Consider the following 17,909-nt stretch of genomic DNA (forward strand, 5'->3'; position numbering starts at 1 on the left):
GAGAGAGAGAGAGAACTGATGGGAGGCAGAGTTGCTGAGCGAGAGAACTGCAAGCTGGAGCTGCCCTGGACTTCTGAGGGCCAGTTGGAGCTTCCAAGAACCGAGGAGGCATGACTGTGGTGCCGGTATTTTGTCTGTCTGTTTTGATGTTACTTTGTCAGATTTGTTTGTTGGTAGAGGCCTCTGACCTTGTTGTTGGTTCTAGGTTGATTTTACAGGCAGAAAGTGAATTGGTGAGGGTGCCAGCAATGTGGATGAATGTTATTGTGGTTTTGTTAAGCTTTGTATTCCCAGGAACTGAAACCGTGGGAAGGGGAACCATGGAAGCTGAGAATCTGCCTCAGGTCAAGATGAAAAGACTTTTCCTTGGGTACTTAATGCTGACTGATGATATTGTAACCTAGTTGTGACTTAGGGGTGGATGGCCTTTGTGCTTTGTGAGTGACTAAATGAATGTACTTTGTTTAAGAAGGAAGACTTTTGATTGAAGAGATTAAGACTATATGACCTGTTGATGGACTTTGTGGTTGTCTAAGTGAATGTACCTTGTTTAAAAGAGAACTTTAACCATGGTACTTTCTGACTGAATTGAGGACTTACTAAATTATTGAGTTACTAAATGAATGTACTTTGTTTAAAACTATGTGACCACTTTGGTGAAAACTTACACGGTCATTGTAGTATTAAATTGTTGAGTTGTGACATGGTGAATGGTGTATTTTGATTTTCTATAAATGTTTTGCCTTAATTTGTTACTGAATAAATGGAGAGTTCACTATGCTTGTAATCAGAACTTTGAAGGTTGTTCACATCAGCAGTCCTCTGGGAAGCTGCTTGTGCTTGGTATTACACATAAAACACTTCTGTACTTTTGCCTTGTCTTTCTCCTGCTATGGTATGTTTGTGCGTGTGTGTGTGTGTGTGTGTGTGCCTGTGTGTGTATGTGTGTGTGTGTATACATGTGTATGTACTGATATATCCTGGAAGAACATTGTTGATGTGACATTTTCTTGAAAAACAAATCTAATGTGTTTTCAGTGTAAGGAGCTGGCCAGATATCCCGTCCCATTGACCCTTGGCCCTAAGAGAAGCGTAGACATTCATTATATTCAATGGCTGCTTGGGAGACTGCGTTTCCAGTGGCGGAGTTTGTATGCTAGCCAGCAAGAACAGTGCACCCTCCTGAATAAGGTAAGGATTGGTGTCTATATAACTCACCTTCTGTTAACTTCTTTCTATATTTTCCTTTTTTAAATAATTTTTTATTTTTGTCATTTTGGACTTGACCAATCACTGTCTCCTTCTAGACACTCTCATCTCTAGGTTTTTGTGACATTGCTGTCTCCTTGTTCTCTTTATCTGTCTCACTGCTCCTTTTCAGTATCATTTACTGGCATATCTATTACAATCCCTAATTGTCGGTATCCCCCAAGATGATGTCCTAGACTCTTCCCCCCCATATTATTTTACTTGGTGGTCTTGTCAACTCCCATGGGTCCAATTATCATATTTCTACAGATCTCTTTATCCATCCCTAATAATCTCTCTCCTGAGCTATAGTTATATACATCTCCAAGTGCCTCTTAGACATCTCCAACTGGATATTCCATAGGCATCTCAAACTCAACTCAACATGTCTCAGATGGACTTCTTTATCTGCTCCCTCCTCAAACAATTTCTCTTCTGAACTTGTTTCTAGTTTTACAACCTCTCCTGTACAGCCCCTTTTCTCCACTCATACAACCACAACCCTAGTTGAGGCCCTCACCACTTTTCACCTGGACTACTGCAGTCTAACTGGTCTTTCTGCCTCAAGTCTTTCCCTACTCTGACATATCCTTACTACCTAATCTAACAGCTGCCAAGGTGATTTTTCTAAAATATAGATCTAACGATGTCACCTCCTGACTTAGTAAGCTTTAGTGGTTCCCTGTCACCTTTAGCATCAAATATAAACTCATCTTTGACATTTAAAATTCTTCCTAACCTGGCTCCTTCTAACGTTTTCAGTCTTCTTATCCTTTACTTTCTGTCATGAACTCTGTGATTAAGCTGCACTGTCTTTATTTGCAGTTCCTCACATATTCTTTCTTTTTCCATCTTTGCTTGTACTGACTTTCTCCCTCCATACCTGAATGTTTTACTTCCTGTCAGACTCCAGAAATAAGTGACCAAAGAGCCACAGAGATTATTATATCAAGTGTCAACTCTGAAAAATAAAACAAAATCAAATAAAACCAAAGAACTCACAGAGGTTGTAGGCAAAAAAACCTCCTTTATTCTCTTGGAGGAGGGAAACTAGAAATTTGTGACAGGCCGTGCTCTAAGACTGAGGATGAGCCTTGATACATATAGCAGTGGCTAGACAAAGAAATAAGCACTGAACTACAGCTGTGGCATTGGAGGGGATAATGGCGAGTTTCATTCATAGCAGGACTTCATGACCGGAACATGGCTTCTGCAGGTTCTTGTCCAAACTCAGGGACTGCCTGGACTGGTGTGAACGAGTTCTGTCATTTACATACATCAAGGTACATCCAGAGGGTAAGAACAAAAGATTGTTGCTTGCTTGCTTGCTGGGCCTGACTTAGCTCCGGAAAAAAGGGTGTCCAAATAGTAAAAACAGAGACGTGAGAGGAGTGATCTTGTCTTTGAGATGCCGACACCCCTCACTTCTTCCTCTTAATTTTCCCTAGCTTGCTTTAAGGCTCAATTCAAAATCTTATAGATCAGAATCAGGAAAAGAGATCAAGAAAGGTCCTAGTAGCTAATGCTTTCCTTTTTCGGATGATTTCATTTACACTGTTTTCATGCACCTATTAATTTTCATGTTGTTTTTCCTCCTAACAATATATTATCTTTGATGATAGGGACTTTTTTTTCCCCTTTTCTTTGTACTCATAGCACTTAGCACAGTACCTGGCACCGGTTTTCAGAAAGTCATGTGCTTTTAGCCCATTCTCTTGTCAGGGAGGAATAAGGTAAATCGTCCTATCCCAGAATATCCATTTCCTTCCCTAGAGCCTTCCTATCTCCAAGTAGAGGTTCTATATCTCGGGGTATCATCCTTGTCGCCAAGTGTAACACCAGTGTATTGCAGCCACTATGAATATGCATGCATATTTACAGGGTAATTTTGCTAAATATAATAAACTCTTCCTCAAAGACAAAGCCAAAATATCTATTTGGAACATCATTAGAATACCAGGAGGTAAGATTTAACAAGGTACTTATCACTAATCCAGGGAGCCCCAATATCTTTTTTTTTAATCAAATGCTTTATTAACATCTAGTTTACATCATTCATTTCCACAAGATTTTGAGTTACAAATTTTCTCCCTGTTTTTCCCCTACCCACTACCCCAAAATAGCGATTACACTGGATATCCCCTCCTCTAATCTGCTCTCTCCCATATCTTCTCCCATACTGACTTCAACTTTCCAGTGGGGCACGGTGGATCTCTATGCCCCAGTGCCTGTATATCTTATTTCCCAGTTACATGTAAAATAATATTAATAATAGCATATATATATATATTTTTTAAACATTTGAATTTAACATTTTGAATTCCAGATTCATTCCCTTCCTCCCTTGTCACCCACCCTTACTGGGAAGATAAGCAATTCAGTATAGGTTGTACATATGTAGCTATGCAAAACATTTCCATAGTGGATATATTGTAAAAGACTGACTATATTTCCCTCCTTCCTATCCCACCTCCCACTTGTTCTATTCTCTACTTTGATCCTGTCCCTTTTCAAAAGTGAGTGCTTCCAACTTCCCTCCCCCTAGCCTGCCCTCCCTTCCATCATACCCCCTCTCATCCCCTTCCTCCCTACTCTCCTGTAGGGTGAGATACCCTATTTAGTGTGTATGTCATTCCCTCCCTAAGCCAAATTCAGTTGAGAATAAAGTTGACCCATTCCCTTTTGCCTTCCTGTTCTTCCCCTCTATTGTAACCATTTTCCCTTGCCTCTTCTATATGAGATAGTTTACCCCATTCTGGCTCTCTCCATCTCCTCTCATTATATTCCTCTCTCACCTCTTAATTTCACCTTTTAAGTATCATCCCTTTCTATTAAATTGGTCCTCTGGCCTCTATGTATAACCGTACACATATATACACACATTCACATATGTATTCATACGTTCACATACCCTCCTATATAGACATGTATGTATGCATATATATGCATGCATACATACACACACATATATGTTTATACACATTTCTGTTCCCTTCAATTATTATACTGAGAAAAGTTTCATAAGTTACAATTATCATTTTTCCATGTAGGGATGTAAACAGTTCAACTTTGATAAGTTCCTTATGATTTCTTTTCCCTGATACCTTCTCGTGTTTCTCTTGCTTCTTGTATCTGAGTGTCAGATTTTCTGTTTAACTCTGATTTTTTCATCAAGATTGCTTGAAAAGTCCTCTATTTCACTGAATGACTATATTTTCCCCTGAAACATGATACTCAGTTTTGCTGGGTAGGTGATTCTTGCTTTTAATCCCAGCTTCTTTGCCCTCCTGAATATCATATCCCAAGCCCTTCGATCCTTCAGTGTAGAAGCTACCAGATCCTGTGTTATCCTGATTGTGTTTCCACAATATTCAAATTGTTTCTTCCTGGCTGCTTGTAATATTTCCTCCTTGGTTTGGGAATTCCGGCACCTGTCTATAATATTCCTAGGAATTTTCTTTTTGGGATCTTTTTTAGGAGGTGATTGGTGGATTCTTTCAACCTCTATTTTGCCCTCTGGTTCTAAAACACCAGGGCAGTTTTCCTTGAGAATTTCTTGAAGGATGATTTCTAGGTTCTTTTTTTGATCATGGCTTTTAGGTAGTCCAGTAATTTTAAAATTATCTCTCCTGGATCTATTTTTCCAGATCAGTGGTTTTTCCAATGAGATATTTCACATTGCCTTCTATTTTTTCATTTGTTTGGATCTGTTTAGTAGTATCTGTAGTAGCAAGCACCCCAGTGTCCCCAGGGTAGCTGCCAACACAGGTTCTTGGATCTGCTTTGATAAATGAAAGCAACTCAAAATGGGTTAACAATCTTACTTTAACCAATGAAACATATATCATTTACCCAGTTCAGGGGGAAAAGGTCAGCACCCCGAACTTCAGAATATACAGAGGTTACAAGCATAAGTTACAAGAACATTTCAACAGAAAGGCTTCCAAATTGTCCAGCCATTACATATATCTATATCTAATCCCAGTTACCAGAGAGGGAAGCATCAACATTTGGGTTTTCAAAGCTGCGGGGCTCCCAACAACAGCTACCCAGAGTCTCATCTGGTCAAATTAAACAACACTTCTCAAAGTGAGCCCCAAAGCAAAGCCTCACATCAGGGCTTATATAACCTTCTCCTGGCTCAGCCAATTTAACAACCTTCTTGACCCACTGACCAATCACAAAGTATCTCCTGAGAAACAAGCCTCCCCCCTAGGCTCCAGGTGCACTTAAGCCTAGGGGCAGGGAAGATCTTAAAAATTTATATTCCCATTACTGTATCTTGATTTCTCACAAAGTCACTAGCTTCCATTTGCTCCAGTCTAATTTTGAAGGAATGATTCTCTTCAGTGAGCTTTTGAGATTCTTTTTCCATCTGGCAAATTTGGCTTTTTAAGGCTGCCTTCTCCTCATTACCTTTTTGAGCCTCTTTTGCCATTTGAGTTAGTCTATTTTTTAAGGTGTGATTTTCCTCAGTCAGGCTGTTGACTCTCATTTTGTAATTTTTTTGCATCGTTCTCATTTCTCTTCCCAATTTTTCCTCCACTTCTCTTATTTGGTTTTCAAAATCCTTCTTAAGGTCCTCTATGGTCTGTAATCAGCTCATATTTTCCTTTGAAGCTTTTGGTGCAGGAGTTCTGACTTCACTGTCTTCCTCTTGTTCCATGCTTTGATCCTTTTTGTCCCCAAAATAGGAATGTAAAGTTGGGTTGCTCTGCTTGCTTTCCTTCCCTAGTTTGCTCATGTTGCCACTCAATTACTTGACTTTTGAGCTTTTTGCCACAGGAGGACTATGCTACTAGACAGGGGAACTTTGTCCCAAATCGCTGGGGTTTTCTCAGCTTGCGAAGGTATTAGTTGGGTACTCTCTCTGAAGCCTCTACATGCTCTGGCAAGCTGGTTGCACACCCCAGGACCTCCACCCTAGACTGCAGTCCAGATCCAAGCAGGTTAAAGCAAGAGCAATTACCCCTCATACTGGTCGCTTGGTCCCCCTACAGTCTGCAGGCTAGGAGCTGAAGCATCCATGTCGCCGTGGCTGCCGAGTTGTGGCACCTCAGCCGCTTCTTGTCCTGGGGGTAAAGGCCAACCATGCTCCTGAACTACTGTATCCCTAAGTCCACATTGCACTGATCTCTCACTTTCTCCTTAGCATGTATGGGTTGATAATTCTGGAAACCGCCACAGCTGCTGGTGATCTGAAGTCCCTTCAGCTGGTGGCTGGCTGTGGCCACCCTGAGGCTAAAACCTCCAGCTGGGGTTGGCTCCCAGAGCGCTGTGCTGGCTGCTTCCTGCCAGCCCGCCGGACTATCCTCAGCGGGAGGTTAGCTTCTCTGTGTCATTTTGTGGGTTTTGTAGCTCCAAAGTTTGTTTAGAGTCACCTTTTACATGAATTGGAGGAGGTGGAAGCCAGAGCTCCACAGAAGTCCTGTTTCTACTCTGCCATCTTGACTCCGCCTCTCGAGCCCCAACATCTTAAACCATTCTTCTTCTATCGCTTGCTACAAACAAGTTCCCTTAGGCAAATTTTTCCCTTTGCCTACTCAAGCTGCTCTCTGCTCTGCTCTGCGCTCTCTCTTCACCTTGGGCAAGCTCTTCCCATACTCAATTCCATGTGACCCAGACTCCATGTAACTCAGATTCCATGTGTAAGGCCAATTAATGGTCAGGGAAGATCTTATTTCATTAACATTAAAATAATTGAGAAATGAGATCTTTGTCAGAAATACTTACATAAAAATTGTTTCACAGCTTTCTGCTTTCCTTCTACTCTTGGTTGCATTGGTTTTGTTTGTGCGAAAACTTAATGTAATGTAATTAAAATTATCCATTTTGCATTTCACAATGTTCTCTGTCTCTTGTTTGGTCACAAATTCTTTTCTTTCCCATCTATCTGATGGATAAACTATTCCTTTTTCTCTTAATTTGCTTATGTTGTTGCCCTGTATGTCTCAATCATGTACCTGTGTTGACCTTATTTTGGTATGTTGTGTGAGATGTTTGTTTATGTCTAGTATTTACCATATTATTTTCCATTTTTCCCAGAATTTTTTGTGAATTAGTGAAATCTCAGAAATTGGAGTGTTTGGGTTTATTGAACACTAGATTACTGGAGTTATGTACCTCATCTCTTCCACTGATCCATTCTGTTTCTTAGCCAATAGCAAATAGTTTTGATGATTGCTGCTTTGTATTATAGTTTTAGACTTGGTGTTGCTAAGTCACCTTCCTTTGCATTTTTTTTCATTAGATTGCCCTTTTGTTCTTCCAGATGAATTTTATTATTTTTTTTAGCTCTATAAAATAACTTTTTCTGGGGCGGGTAGGTGGCACAGTGAATGGAGCACTGGCCCTGGAGTCAGGAGGACCTGAGTTCAAATTTGACCTCAAACACTTAACACACACACACACACACACACACACACACACACACACACACACACAAACTAGCTGTATGACCTCGGGCAGTCACTTAACTCCAATTTCCCTACCTTCCACCCTCTAAAAAAAAAACAAAACTTTTTGGTAGCTTAATTGGTATGGCACTGAAAAAGTAAATTAATTTAGGTAGAATTGTTATTTTTATTACATTAGTTCTGTCTATCCATGAGCAATTGCTATTTTTCCAGTTGTTTTAAATTTGACTTTATTCAGGTGAAAAGTGTTTTATAGTTGTGTTCATAAAATTCCTGGGTTTGTCTTGGCAAGTAGACTCCCAAATATTTTATATTGTAAACAGTTATTTTAAATGAAATTTCTCTTTCTATCTCTTGCTGCTGGGGTAGTATATAGACATATTGATGATTTATGTGACCATTTTATATCCTACAAGCTTGATAAAATTGTTAATTATTTCAAGTAGTTTTTATGTTGGTTCTCTAAGTATACCATTATATTACCTGCAAAAAGTGATAGGATTTTTTCCTCATTGCCTCAGTTTTTTTCCCCTCTTTTTTCTAAAGCTAATATTTCTAGTACAGTATTGAACAATAGTGGTGATATTGGGCATCCTTGTTTCACCCTGATCCTATTGGGAAGGCTTCTAGGTTTTTCTTATTACAAAAAATACTTGCTGGTGTTTTTTAGATAGATATTACTTAACGTTTTAAGGAAAGCTACCTTTATTCCTATGCTCAGTAGTGTTTTTAATAAGAATGGGTACTATATTTTGTCAAAAGCATTTTCAGCATCTATTAAAATAATTGTATGATTTGTTTGATTTGATATTGATATGGTCAATTATTCTGATAGTTTTCCTAACATTGAACCAGCCCTTCATTCCTGGTATAAATCCCACCTGGTCTTAGTGTATTATCCTGGTGATAAATTCCTATAATCTCTTTGCTAATATTTTATTTAAAATGTTTGCATTAGTATTTATTAGGAAAATTGGTCTATAATTTTCTTTCTCTGTTTTGGCCCTTTCTGGTTTAGGTATCAGCACCATATTTGTGTCATAAAAGAAATTTGGTAGGACTAAAGCTATTTTTTCATTTATTTATTCATAATATTTATTTTATATAGTATTGGATTTAATTGTTCTTTAAATGTTTGGTAGAATTCACTTGTAAATCCATCTGATCCTGGAGATTTTTTCTTTAGGGAATTCATTGATGGCTTGTTCAATTTTTTCCCCTAAGATTTGGTTATTTAAATATTTTATTTTTTTCTCCTGTTAATCTGGGCAGTTTATGTTTTTACAAATATTCATCTATTTCACTTAGAGACTGTCATATTTATTGGCATGTAGTTGGGCAAAATAGCTCCTAATTATTGCTTTTATTTCCTCTTCATTGGTGGTGAATTCACCCATTTCATTTTTGATAGTGGTAATTTGTTTTTCTTTTTTTTCTAAATCAAATTAACCAAAGGGTTATCTATTTTTTAAAATAAAACTAATTCTTAGTTTTATTTATTGGTTCAGTAGTTTTCTTTCAATTTTATTAATCTGTCTTTGATTTTCAGAATTTCTAATTTGATATTTAATTTGTTCTTTTTCTAGCTTTTTTTAGTTGCATGCCCAATTCATTAATTTGTTCTTTCTCTGTTTTATTCATGTAAACATTTAGAGATGTAAAATTTCCCCAAAGTACTGCTTTGGGTGCATCCCATAAATTTTGGTCTGTTGTCTCATTGTTGTCATTCTCTTGGATGAAATTATTGATTGTTTCTTTGATTTTTTTAACCACTCATTCTGCATAGTAGTAGATGTTGCTGGGTTACAGAGTATATACATAGTTTAGTGACTTTGGATGTAGTTCAAAATTACTTTTCAGAATGGCTAGACCAACTCACAGCCCAGTTGGTAGAGTATTAGTGTACCTGTCCTCCCACACCCCCTAATAATTGTTATTCCCCCCCCCCCATCTCTGCCATTGTAATAGGTGTGAGGTATAATGTTGGAATTGTTTTAATTTGTATTTCTCTTATTAGTGATTTGAAACATTTTTTCATATGATTTTTGATACCTTGAATTTCTTTCCATATGAATTGTCTTCATATTCTTTAATCTTTTATCTACTGGGAAATGTCTGTCGTTCTTATTAACTTGCATCAGTGCCTATCTTAGGCATTAGACTTTTATCAGAGGAGTTTGCCAAAGATTTTTTTCCTGGTTAATCTTAGTTTACCTTCTAAGTCTACCTACATTGATTTTGTACGTTCAGAAACTTTTTAATTTTACGTAATCAAAACTTGAGACTCTCTAGTAGAACTCTCTTCATTTTTAAGATTTGAGAAAATACTTCATCAGATACTACCTTCCATAGGTACTTTTCTTCCTTCAGGCTTGGATATATCACTATACCAACTGTTGTGTGAGTGCATTGTATAGGTTTTTCATCATGTAGAGATTCAACAATGTTTGTTTTATTTTTCAAAAAGACTCCTGAGTACAGAACCCAACAGCCTCAGCTCAAAAAGTGTCTGTTTTTATCTTCTGTCGTCCTTTCTGTCTCTTGTTTAGTTTTACTTTATCCATAGATGTGAAAGGAATATCCTTTTCTGCTCTAGGCACTATACTAATCACTGCCCCTCTAAATTTGTTTAAGGTGAGACCTTTTATGTTTAGATCATTTACTAATAACAATAAGTCAAACATTTGTTAACTGCCTACTTGGTCACACCCCTGCTCAATAAACTTGTTTATTAGTACCACTAATGCTCTGAGCACTATGCTAATTTTTGGGGATACCAAAAGAGCAACTGAAGGCCCTTGCCCTCAAGGAATTTACAATATAATAGGAGAGAATTACTATATACCAAGCAAGCTATGTACTGGGTAAGTAGGAAATAATTAACAGAAGAAAGGTATAAGAATTAAGAAGAGTTAGGGAGGCTTCCTATAGAAGGTTGGATTTTAGTTGGAACTTAAAGGAAGTAAGGGAAGTCAGTAGTCACAGTGGAGAAGAGGGAGAGTTCCACATGGGGAACAGCCAGAGAGAATGGAGTGTCTTGGTGGTGGAACAGCTAGTAGGTCAGGGGTACTGGATTGCAGAGTACATGGCAGGGAGTAAGGTTTAAGACTAGAAAGGTAAGGCATCGTTAGATTATGAAGGGCTTTGAGTGACAAATAAAGCATTTTGTATTTCATTCTGGAGGCAGTAGGAAGCCTTTGGAATTTATTGAGTAGGGGTATGACATGATCAGACCCAACATTTTTGGAAAATCACTTTAGTGGCTGAATGGAGGATGTATTTGGAGAGGCAGGCAGACCCACCAGCAGGCTGTTGCAGTTATTAACAAGGCACTGGGTGATGAGGGCCTGCAATAGAGTGGTGACAGCTTCAGAGGAGAGAAGTTTTGGAGTGATGTTGTAAAAAGGGAAATCCATAGACTATGGCAACAGCTTGAATATGGTGGGGTGAGAGATATTGAAGAATCAAGGATGACTCCTGGGTTGCAAGCCTGAGGAACTGGGAGTATAGTGCTGCCCTCTATAGTAATAGGAACGGTAGGAAGTAGAAGGTTTTAGGGGCAAAGATAAAGAGTTCTGTTTTGGACATAGTGAATTTAAGAGATCTACAGTTTGAGATGTCTAAAAAGGTAATTGGAGATGTAAGATTGGAGGTTAACAGAGAGATTGGGGCATTACAATTCATCAGCATAGAAATAGTAATTAAATTCATTGGCGCTTATGAGATCACCAAATGAAATGGTATAAAGAGAGAAGAGAAGATTTGTTTAGGATGAGTCCTTTTTTTCTAAGTATTCTCCATATATTCTGAAATACTGGTCTAAACCTAATTTCTGCCATACCATTTTCCATTTTTCCTAGGAGTTTTGTTGAATAATGAGGCCCAGTAGTTGGAGTCCTTGGATTTCTTGAATACTGTACTATGATGTTTTACTTACTTATGGGTCTTGTCTATCTAATCTGCCCCCCTGATTAATTTTTATTTCTTTAACTTATAACACATAATTTTCACGATTTTTCCTTTGTAGTATATAATAATAGGCCTTTTTATAGCAGGAGTATTTTTTGCGTATCCTGAGATTTTTGAGTTTTTTGTTACCCTAGGTGAATTTTGTTATTTCTTCTAGTAGTATAAGCTAACTCTGCAGTTGTTTGATACTACACTGAGTCTCCAAATTAATTTAGCTATTACTTGTAATTTTTATTAGATTGCCATGGTCCAACAATGAGCTATTCATGTTTCTCAAATTATTCATATTTGTCTTTATTTCTCTAAGAATGTTTTGTATTTGTATGCATACCAAATCCTCTGTTTGTCTTATTAGGTGGACTTAGACACATTCTTTAATTATTTGGAGTAGAATTTCTTTTTTTTTTTCTGTCTTTTCTTCCTGGGTTTTATGGGTAATGTAGTGAAAGGCTGATTATTTTTTTTAGTTTACTTTATATCTTGCTACTTTGCTGAGAGTTGGGATTTTTTCTTTTTCTTGTTTGTATCCCTAGTGCCTAGCACAGTATCTACATAGTTCATTAGGATCAGATTTACAGGGCTAATTAGTTTGGGCTGCATCTTGAGCTTCTTTGCTCTTTAGAACACATTATTCTATTTCTTCCTCTATTTTCTGGTATATACAGAATGGTTTTTGTGTTATTTGAATGAATATCTCTTTATATTTGAAGGCTTCTCTTTGTAAAATTTGTTGTTTTTCAGTGGAAATATTTACTTTAACCATTCTGTGTCTTGGTGTTTGCAGCATAGATTTTATTTTTGAAGGCATTCAATGGATTCTTTTGATTAGAACTTTGTTTTCTGTGTTCAGAAATTCTGAGCAATTTCTCATATTATTTCTTATTTGATAAGTGTTCAGGTTTTTTTGATTTTTTGTTTCTCTGGGAGCCCAATAATCCTTAAGTTTTCTCTACACATTCGGTTTTTGAGGTCATTATGTTTTGTTTCTATGAAGATCATATTTTCTTTTTTATGTTTTTGCTTCTCTTCTTCCAGATTATTCCTCACATCTGTCTTTGCATTGTCAATCACTTATTCTCTCTTTTGTTGCCACTGTAGATTCAGATTTTTCTATTCCAATTATTTATGTTGCGTGGGCCCTAAATTCTGAGTCGCAGTTATTATTTTTCTTTTAAGCCATTCTTGGAAGAACTAGGTGTGGTTCCATGCCCTCGGGGTCTTTAACTGAATTTTCTTCTTCATGAGATCGTGTTAGTTTTGTGAAAAACCCCCCTCCCCCCAATTGTCCCTTATCACTTTTTGACTCCTTTTTTGAGGGTGGTTTCCCTGGGGATCAGACCTCAAAGCCTTCACAGCTTCCTCCCACATTGGGCAGCCGTTCATGGTTTATCACTAATCTAGGTCTTTCCTCTAAGTGATTTCTTTGTGGACAGAACTGGTTCCAAGTGGATGCTTGCTTTTTTCCCTAAGGTTTTCATCTTGGCCCAGGCTCCTTAGTTCCTCAGTTGTTTACTATGCTATAAGGAATGATTAATATAGAGAAGCATGAGAAGACTTATATGACCATATTCAAATAGAAGGAAGCAGGACTTAGGAAAACAGTATACTGTACACAGTGACTACAATGTAAATGTAAAAAACAACAACAAAATAATAAAAATTGAATGATGGGGGGGTGGGAGTGGGGATGTAGGGTTTGGGGTGGGGGGAAGGAGTGTGGAATTGAGTTTTCTTGTATGCCTATGAGTCTGCTTATGTGGCCCTGCTGCTGGAGTTTGGTAGACAATGCTGAGAGAGGATACTATGTGAACATATTAGGGGCTAATTATTAGACTTCTGTGCTGTTAGTTCTTTGAATAGTTACCTTGCTTGGGTATTTTGAATTTGAATAGTTGCCTTTGCTTTATCTCTTGTATATAGTTATTATTTTGGATATATCTGAGAGGTTGTACACTTCCTAAAAATTGTTTAGTCTTCCATCTTGGTCACATAACCTGGCAGTCCTATTCCTTTGAATCTGAATTTTTCTTGATGAGCTTTGTCTTTAGTACTGTCATCTTAGAAAGTTTTGAAATAGGGGCAGCTAGGTGGCGCAGTGAATAGAGCACACCGGCCCTGGAGTCAGGAGGACCTGAGTTCAAATTCGGCCTCAGACACTTAACACAAAAACTAGCTATGTGATCTTGGGCAAGTCACTTAACCCCAATTGACCTCTTTAAAAAAAAAAAAAGAAAGTTTTGAAATGTTTTTTTTTAAATTGAGTTGTTGATCTTTTTTTTCCTGTGTTTTCTGCTGATTTGCCTTCTAGCCTCAGAATTTTATTTTCTCAGTGATTCTTTGCCTTTAATATTTTCTACCACTTTTTCATGCTGTTGATTTTTATTACTTTGTCTTGATCCATTTTTACTCATAGATAGATCTCTCACCAAAAAATCAGATCTTTCTTTACTGACCTGAGATCTTCCTTTATTTTCTTAAGGTGATATTTTTATTCAATCTGACTTGGCTTTTGCTAGATTTCATTTCCTGGGTTGTTGTTGAAATTAATTTGTTACTTTTCCCTTCTTATGCCTTCTCTTTGGTATGTTTTAATAATACATATTTGTTTATAGTAATTAGTGATTTTTACTTCTTGCTTGTTTCCCTTCCTTTTCCTTTTTTTTTTGTGAGATCATTCTTTTTGGGTATTTTATTGTGTTTACTCTATCTCTTTCTCTCTCCCCTGTCTTCTTCCTTCTTTCCTTCTCTCTCTAGGTGTTCCAGTTTCTATTTATTTGGGGAGCATTAGGTGGCTGGGCTCTTTCATGACCTTTTTCTCTACCATCTTGTTGGAAATTACCAATGTTAATTTTTGCTTATTTTTTTAAATTAATTTTTATGTATTTCAGATTCATTTGTACACAAGAGGCTGTCATCCTGAACGGAGCATTGGCCATCTCTCTGTCCCTGAAACAGAACTCCTCAGGTTCCCAGAAAGTAGCAAGCAAGTAAGACTGGTGATGGCATATGCAGGGCTTTCTTGGACCCAGGAAAATAATTATTGAAAACACTTTGTTGATATATTTTATGTCACTTAAATTTCCCATTACATCTGCCTTCTGGGAGAACCAACTCCCATATAACAAATAACAAAAAAGTGGGGGAAAAAACTGTTCAGTAAAACTAACCAACATATTGAAAATGTCTAACATTATAAATGTTGTTCCACATCTATAATCTTCCACGTATATTAAGAAATTGGAGGAGGGGCCTTCTTATATTTCTTCTTTGGGGCTAAGCTTGGTTATTGTAATTTCAGAGCATTCAATTCTGATTGTTTGTTGTTGTTTTTTACATTAACAATCTAATCATTGTGTAATACTGTTTTCCTGGGTTCTGCTTAATTCAGTTTGAATCAGTTCACATAAATCTTCTCAAACTTCTCTATATTAATCAATTCTTATAGCACAGTAATTTTCCTTCATTTACTGCAATTTTCAATGACTCTGTATTATCTCCAGGGTCAAATATAAAATCCTTTTTGGCATTCAAAGCCTTTCACAATTTAGCCTCCTTTCCACCTTTCCAATTTTCTTATGCTCTATTCCCTGCCCTAGTACTCTATAATCTTTGTAGTTCCTTACAGAAGGTTTTCTCTCTTTAGGATTGGAACATTTTTTCTGACTATTTCCCATTCCTGGAATATTCTCCCTCCTAATCTTTGCTTCCTTCCTTCCTTTAATTCCTAGCTAAAATCCTACCTTCTATAAGAAACCTTTCCCCATCCTCTCAATGCTAATATCTTCCCTCTATTGAATATCTCTAATTTATCTTGTATATATCTTGTTTGTGTGAAGTTATTTTTATTGTCTCCCTAATTAGAATGTGAACTCCATGAAGGCAGGTACTGGCTTGTATCTTGACATCCCCTGTCCTTAGCACAGTGCCTGGCACATAGTAGGTACTTAATAAATGCTTATTGATCGACAGTTTGCTTAGCCATATCCCTAACAATGGACATTTACTTTATTTCTGGTTCTTTGCTACTACAAAAAAATATTGCTATAAATATTTTAGTACACCTGAGTCCTTTTTTTTATTCATCTCTTTGGGTACAAGCCTGGTAGAATGATTTGTGGGATAAAAGAATATAGATGCTTTTATTCATTTTCTTCCATAATTCCAAAGTTTCTGAGAAGGGTTGTGCAAATTCATATTTCTATCAGTGGCATTAAAGTACTCCTATTGCCACATTTCCTCCAACATTGACTGGTTCTCTTTATTTTCATTTGTGCTACTATACTGGGTGTGAAGGGAAACCTGAAGGGTTTTTTTTGATTTGTGTTTCTTTTATAGGTTGTGTTGTTTTTTTTTAAATTAATTTATTTGATTACTTTTAGTTTACAAGATTCAGTTCCACAATTCCTTGAGTTTCAAAATTTTTCCCCCTCCTTCTCCTTCCCCCCCGCCATGGTGGCACACAATTAAATATGGGATCTGCAAATACCTTCACATTAAACATTAGTCAGGTTGTAGAGAAGGATTATAACTTATGGAATGAATAATGGGAAAGAGGAAACAAAAGCAAAACAAGAAAAAGAAAGAGAACAGGTAGTTTGCTTCAATCTGCATTCAAACTCTGTAATTTTTTTTTTTTTTTGCTTTTTGGAGGGCAATTGGGGTTAAGTGACTTGCCCAAGGTTATATGGCTAGTAAGTGTCTGAGGTCGGATTTGAACTCAGGTCCTCCTGACTCCAGGGCTGGTGCCTACCTAACCACCTAGCTGCCCCCTAAACTCTATAATTCTTTCTCTGGATGTGGACATCTCTTTCCATCATGAGTCTTTTGGAGTTGTCTTATAACCTTGCATTGCTGAGAAGAGCCCAGTCTATCAAAGTTGGTTGTCACACATACATTGTGATTATGTACAAATTTCTCCTGGTTCTGTTCTTCTCACTCAGCATCAGGTTGTATAAGTCTCTCTGGGTTATTATGAAGTCTGTCTGCTCCTCGTTTTTTATAGCACAATAGTATTCCATTACATTCATATACCACAACTTGTTTAGCCATTCCCCAATTTATGGGTATCGCCTTGATTTCCAATTCTTTACCACCACAAAAAGAGCTGCTATAAATATTTTTGTACATATGGGCCCTCTTCTTTTTGGGATACAACCCTAGAAGTGGTATTGCTGGCTGTTTATAGCCCTTTGGGCATAGTTCCAGATTGCTCTCCAGAAAGGTTGGATCAATTCACAACTCCACCAGCAATGCATTAGTGTTCCAATTTTTCCACATCCTCTCCAGCATTTGTCATTTTCCTGTTTTGTCATGTTAGCCAATCTGACTGGTGATATGTGATACCTTAGAGTTGTTTTGATTTGCATTTCTCTAATCAGTAGTGATTTAGAGCATTTCTTCATGTGCTTATAGATATCTTTACTTTCTTTCTCTGAAAACTGCCTGTTCATATCCTTTGACCATTTATCAATTGGGGAATTATAGATTTGACTCAGTTCTCTGTATATTTTAGAAATGAGTCCCATAATTATTTCTTAAGCTTCTGCTATGTGCCAGGCTCTTTGCTAAATGCAAGGGATACCAAAAAAAACCCAAAACCCAAAGCAAAAGACAATCCCTGCCCTTAAGAAGCTTACAATATAGTGGGAGAAACAACATATGAACAGATATATACAAAAAAAGCTATGTATAGGATAATAAGAAGCAATTAATAGAGGGGAAGCACTAGAATTAAGAGTAATTGGGGAAGTCTTCCAGGAAAGATGGGATTTTAATTGGGATTTAAAGGAAGCCAGGAAGGTTAGTAGTTAGAATAAATGAGGGAGAGTATTCCAGGCTCATAGGGGACAGTTTAGGACTTTCCATAGGAAGATAAAGGGTTTTTTTTTTTACATTTTAAAAATTTTATTTTTAGTTGTCGGCGTTCACTTCCAAAAGATTTTGAGTTCCAAATTTTCTCCCCGTCTCTCCCCTCCCCCTACCCCAAGACAGTATATATTCTGATTACCCTTTCCCCTAATCTACCCTCCCTCTCTCAACACCACCTCCTTCCCTTCTATTTGCCTGTAGGGCATGATAGATTTCTAAAGCCCATTGTCTTTATATCTTATTTCCCAGTTGTGTGTAAGACAATTTTTTAACATTTGTTTTTAAAACTGTGAGTTCCATATTCTCTCCCTTCCTCCCTCTCTACCCACCCTTGTTGAGAAGGCAAGCAATTCAATATAGGTTATACATGGGTAGTTATGCAAAACCCTTCCATAATAGTTGGGTTGT

General features: G+C 37.3%; 1 protein-coding gene across 5 annotated transcripts in view; it reads left to right on the forward strand.

Annotated features, from left to right (window-relative positions):
* TEDC1 (tubulin epsilon and delta complex 1) overlaps positions 1-17,909 on the forward strand; it is a 77,232-nt gene that overhangs the window by 18,461 nt on the left and 40,862 nt on the right. For 4 of the 5 annotated variants that reach the window (XM_069103891.1, XM_069103892.1, XM_069103893.1 and 1 more), the window contains exons 4-5: positions 1,039-1,191; positions 14,522-14,620. In XM_069103891.1, the coding sequence (XP_068959992.1) occupies positions 1,039-1,191; positions 14,522-14,620 (252 nt within the window). The remainder of the gene's footprint in view (positions 1-1,038; positions 1,192-14,521; positions 14,621-17,909) is intronic. The other variant, XM_069103894.1, reaches the window with a different exon arrangement.

The sequence above is a fragment of the Petaurus breviceps genome, unplaced genomic scaffold, assembly GCF_028583685.1.
Source record: "Petaurus breviceps papuanus isolate PSGF00001 unplaced genomic scaffold, PetGlider_PUasm1.0 64, whole genome shotgun sequence".
Lineage (NCBI taxonomy): Eukaryota > Metazoa > Chordata > Mammalia > Diprotodontia > Petauridae > Petaurus > Petaurus breviceps.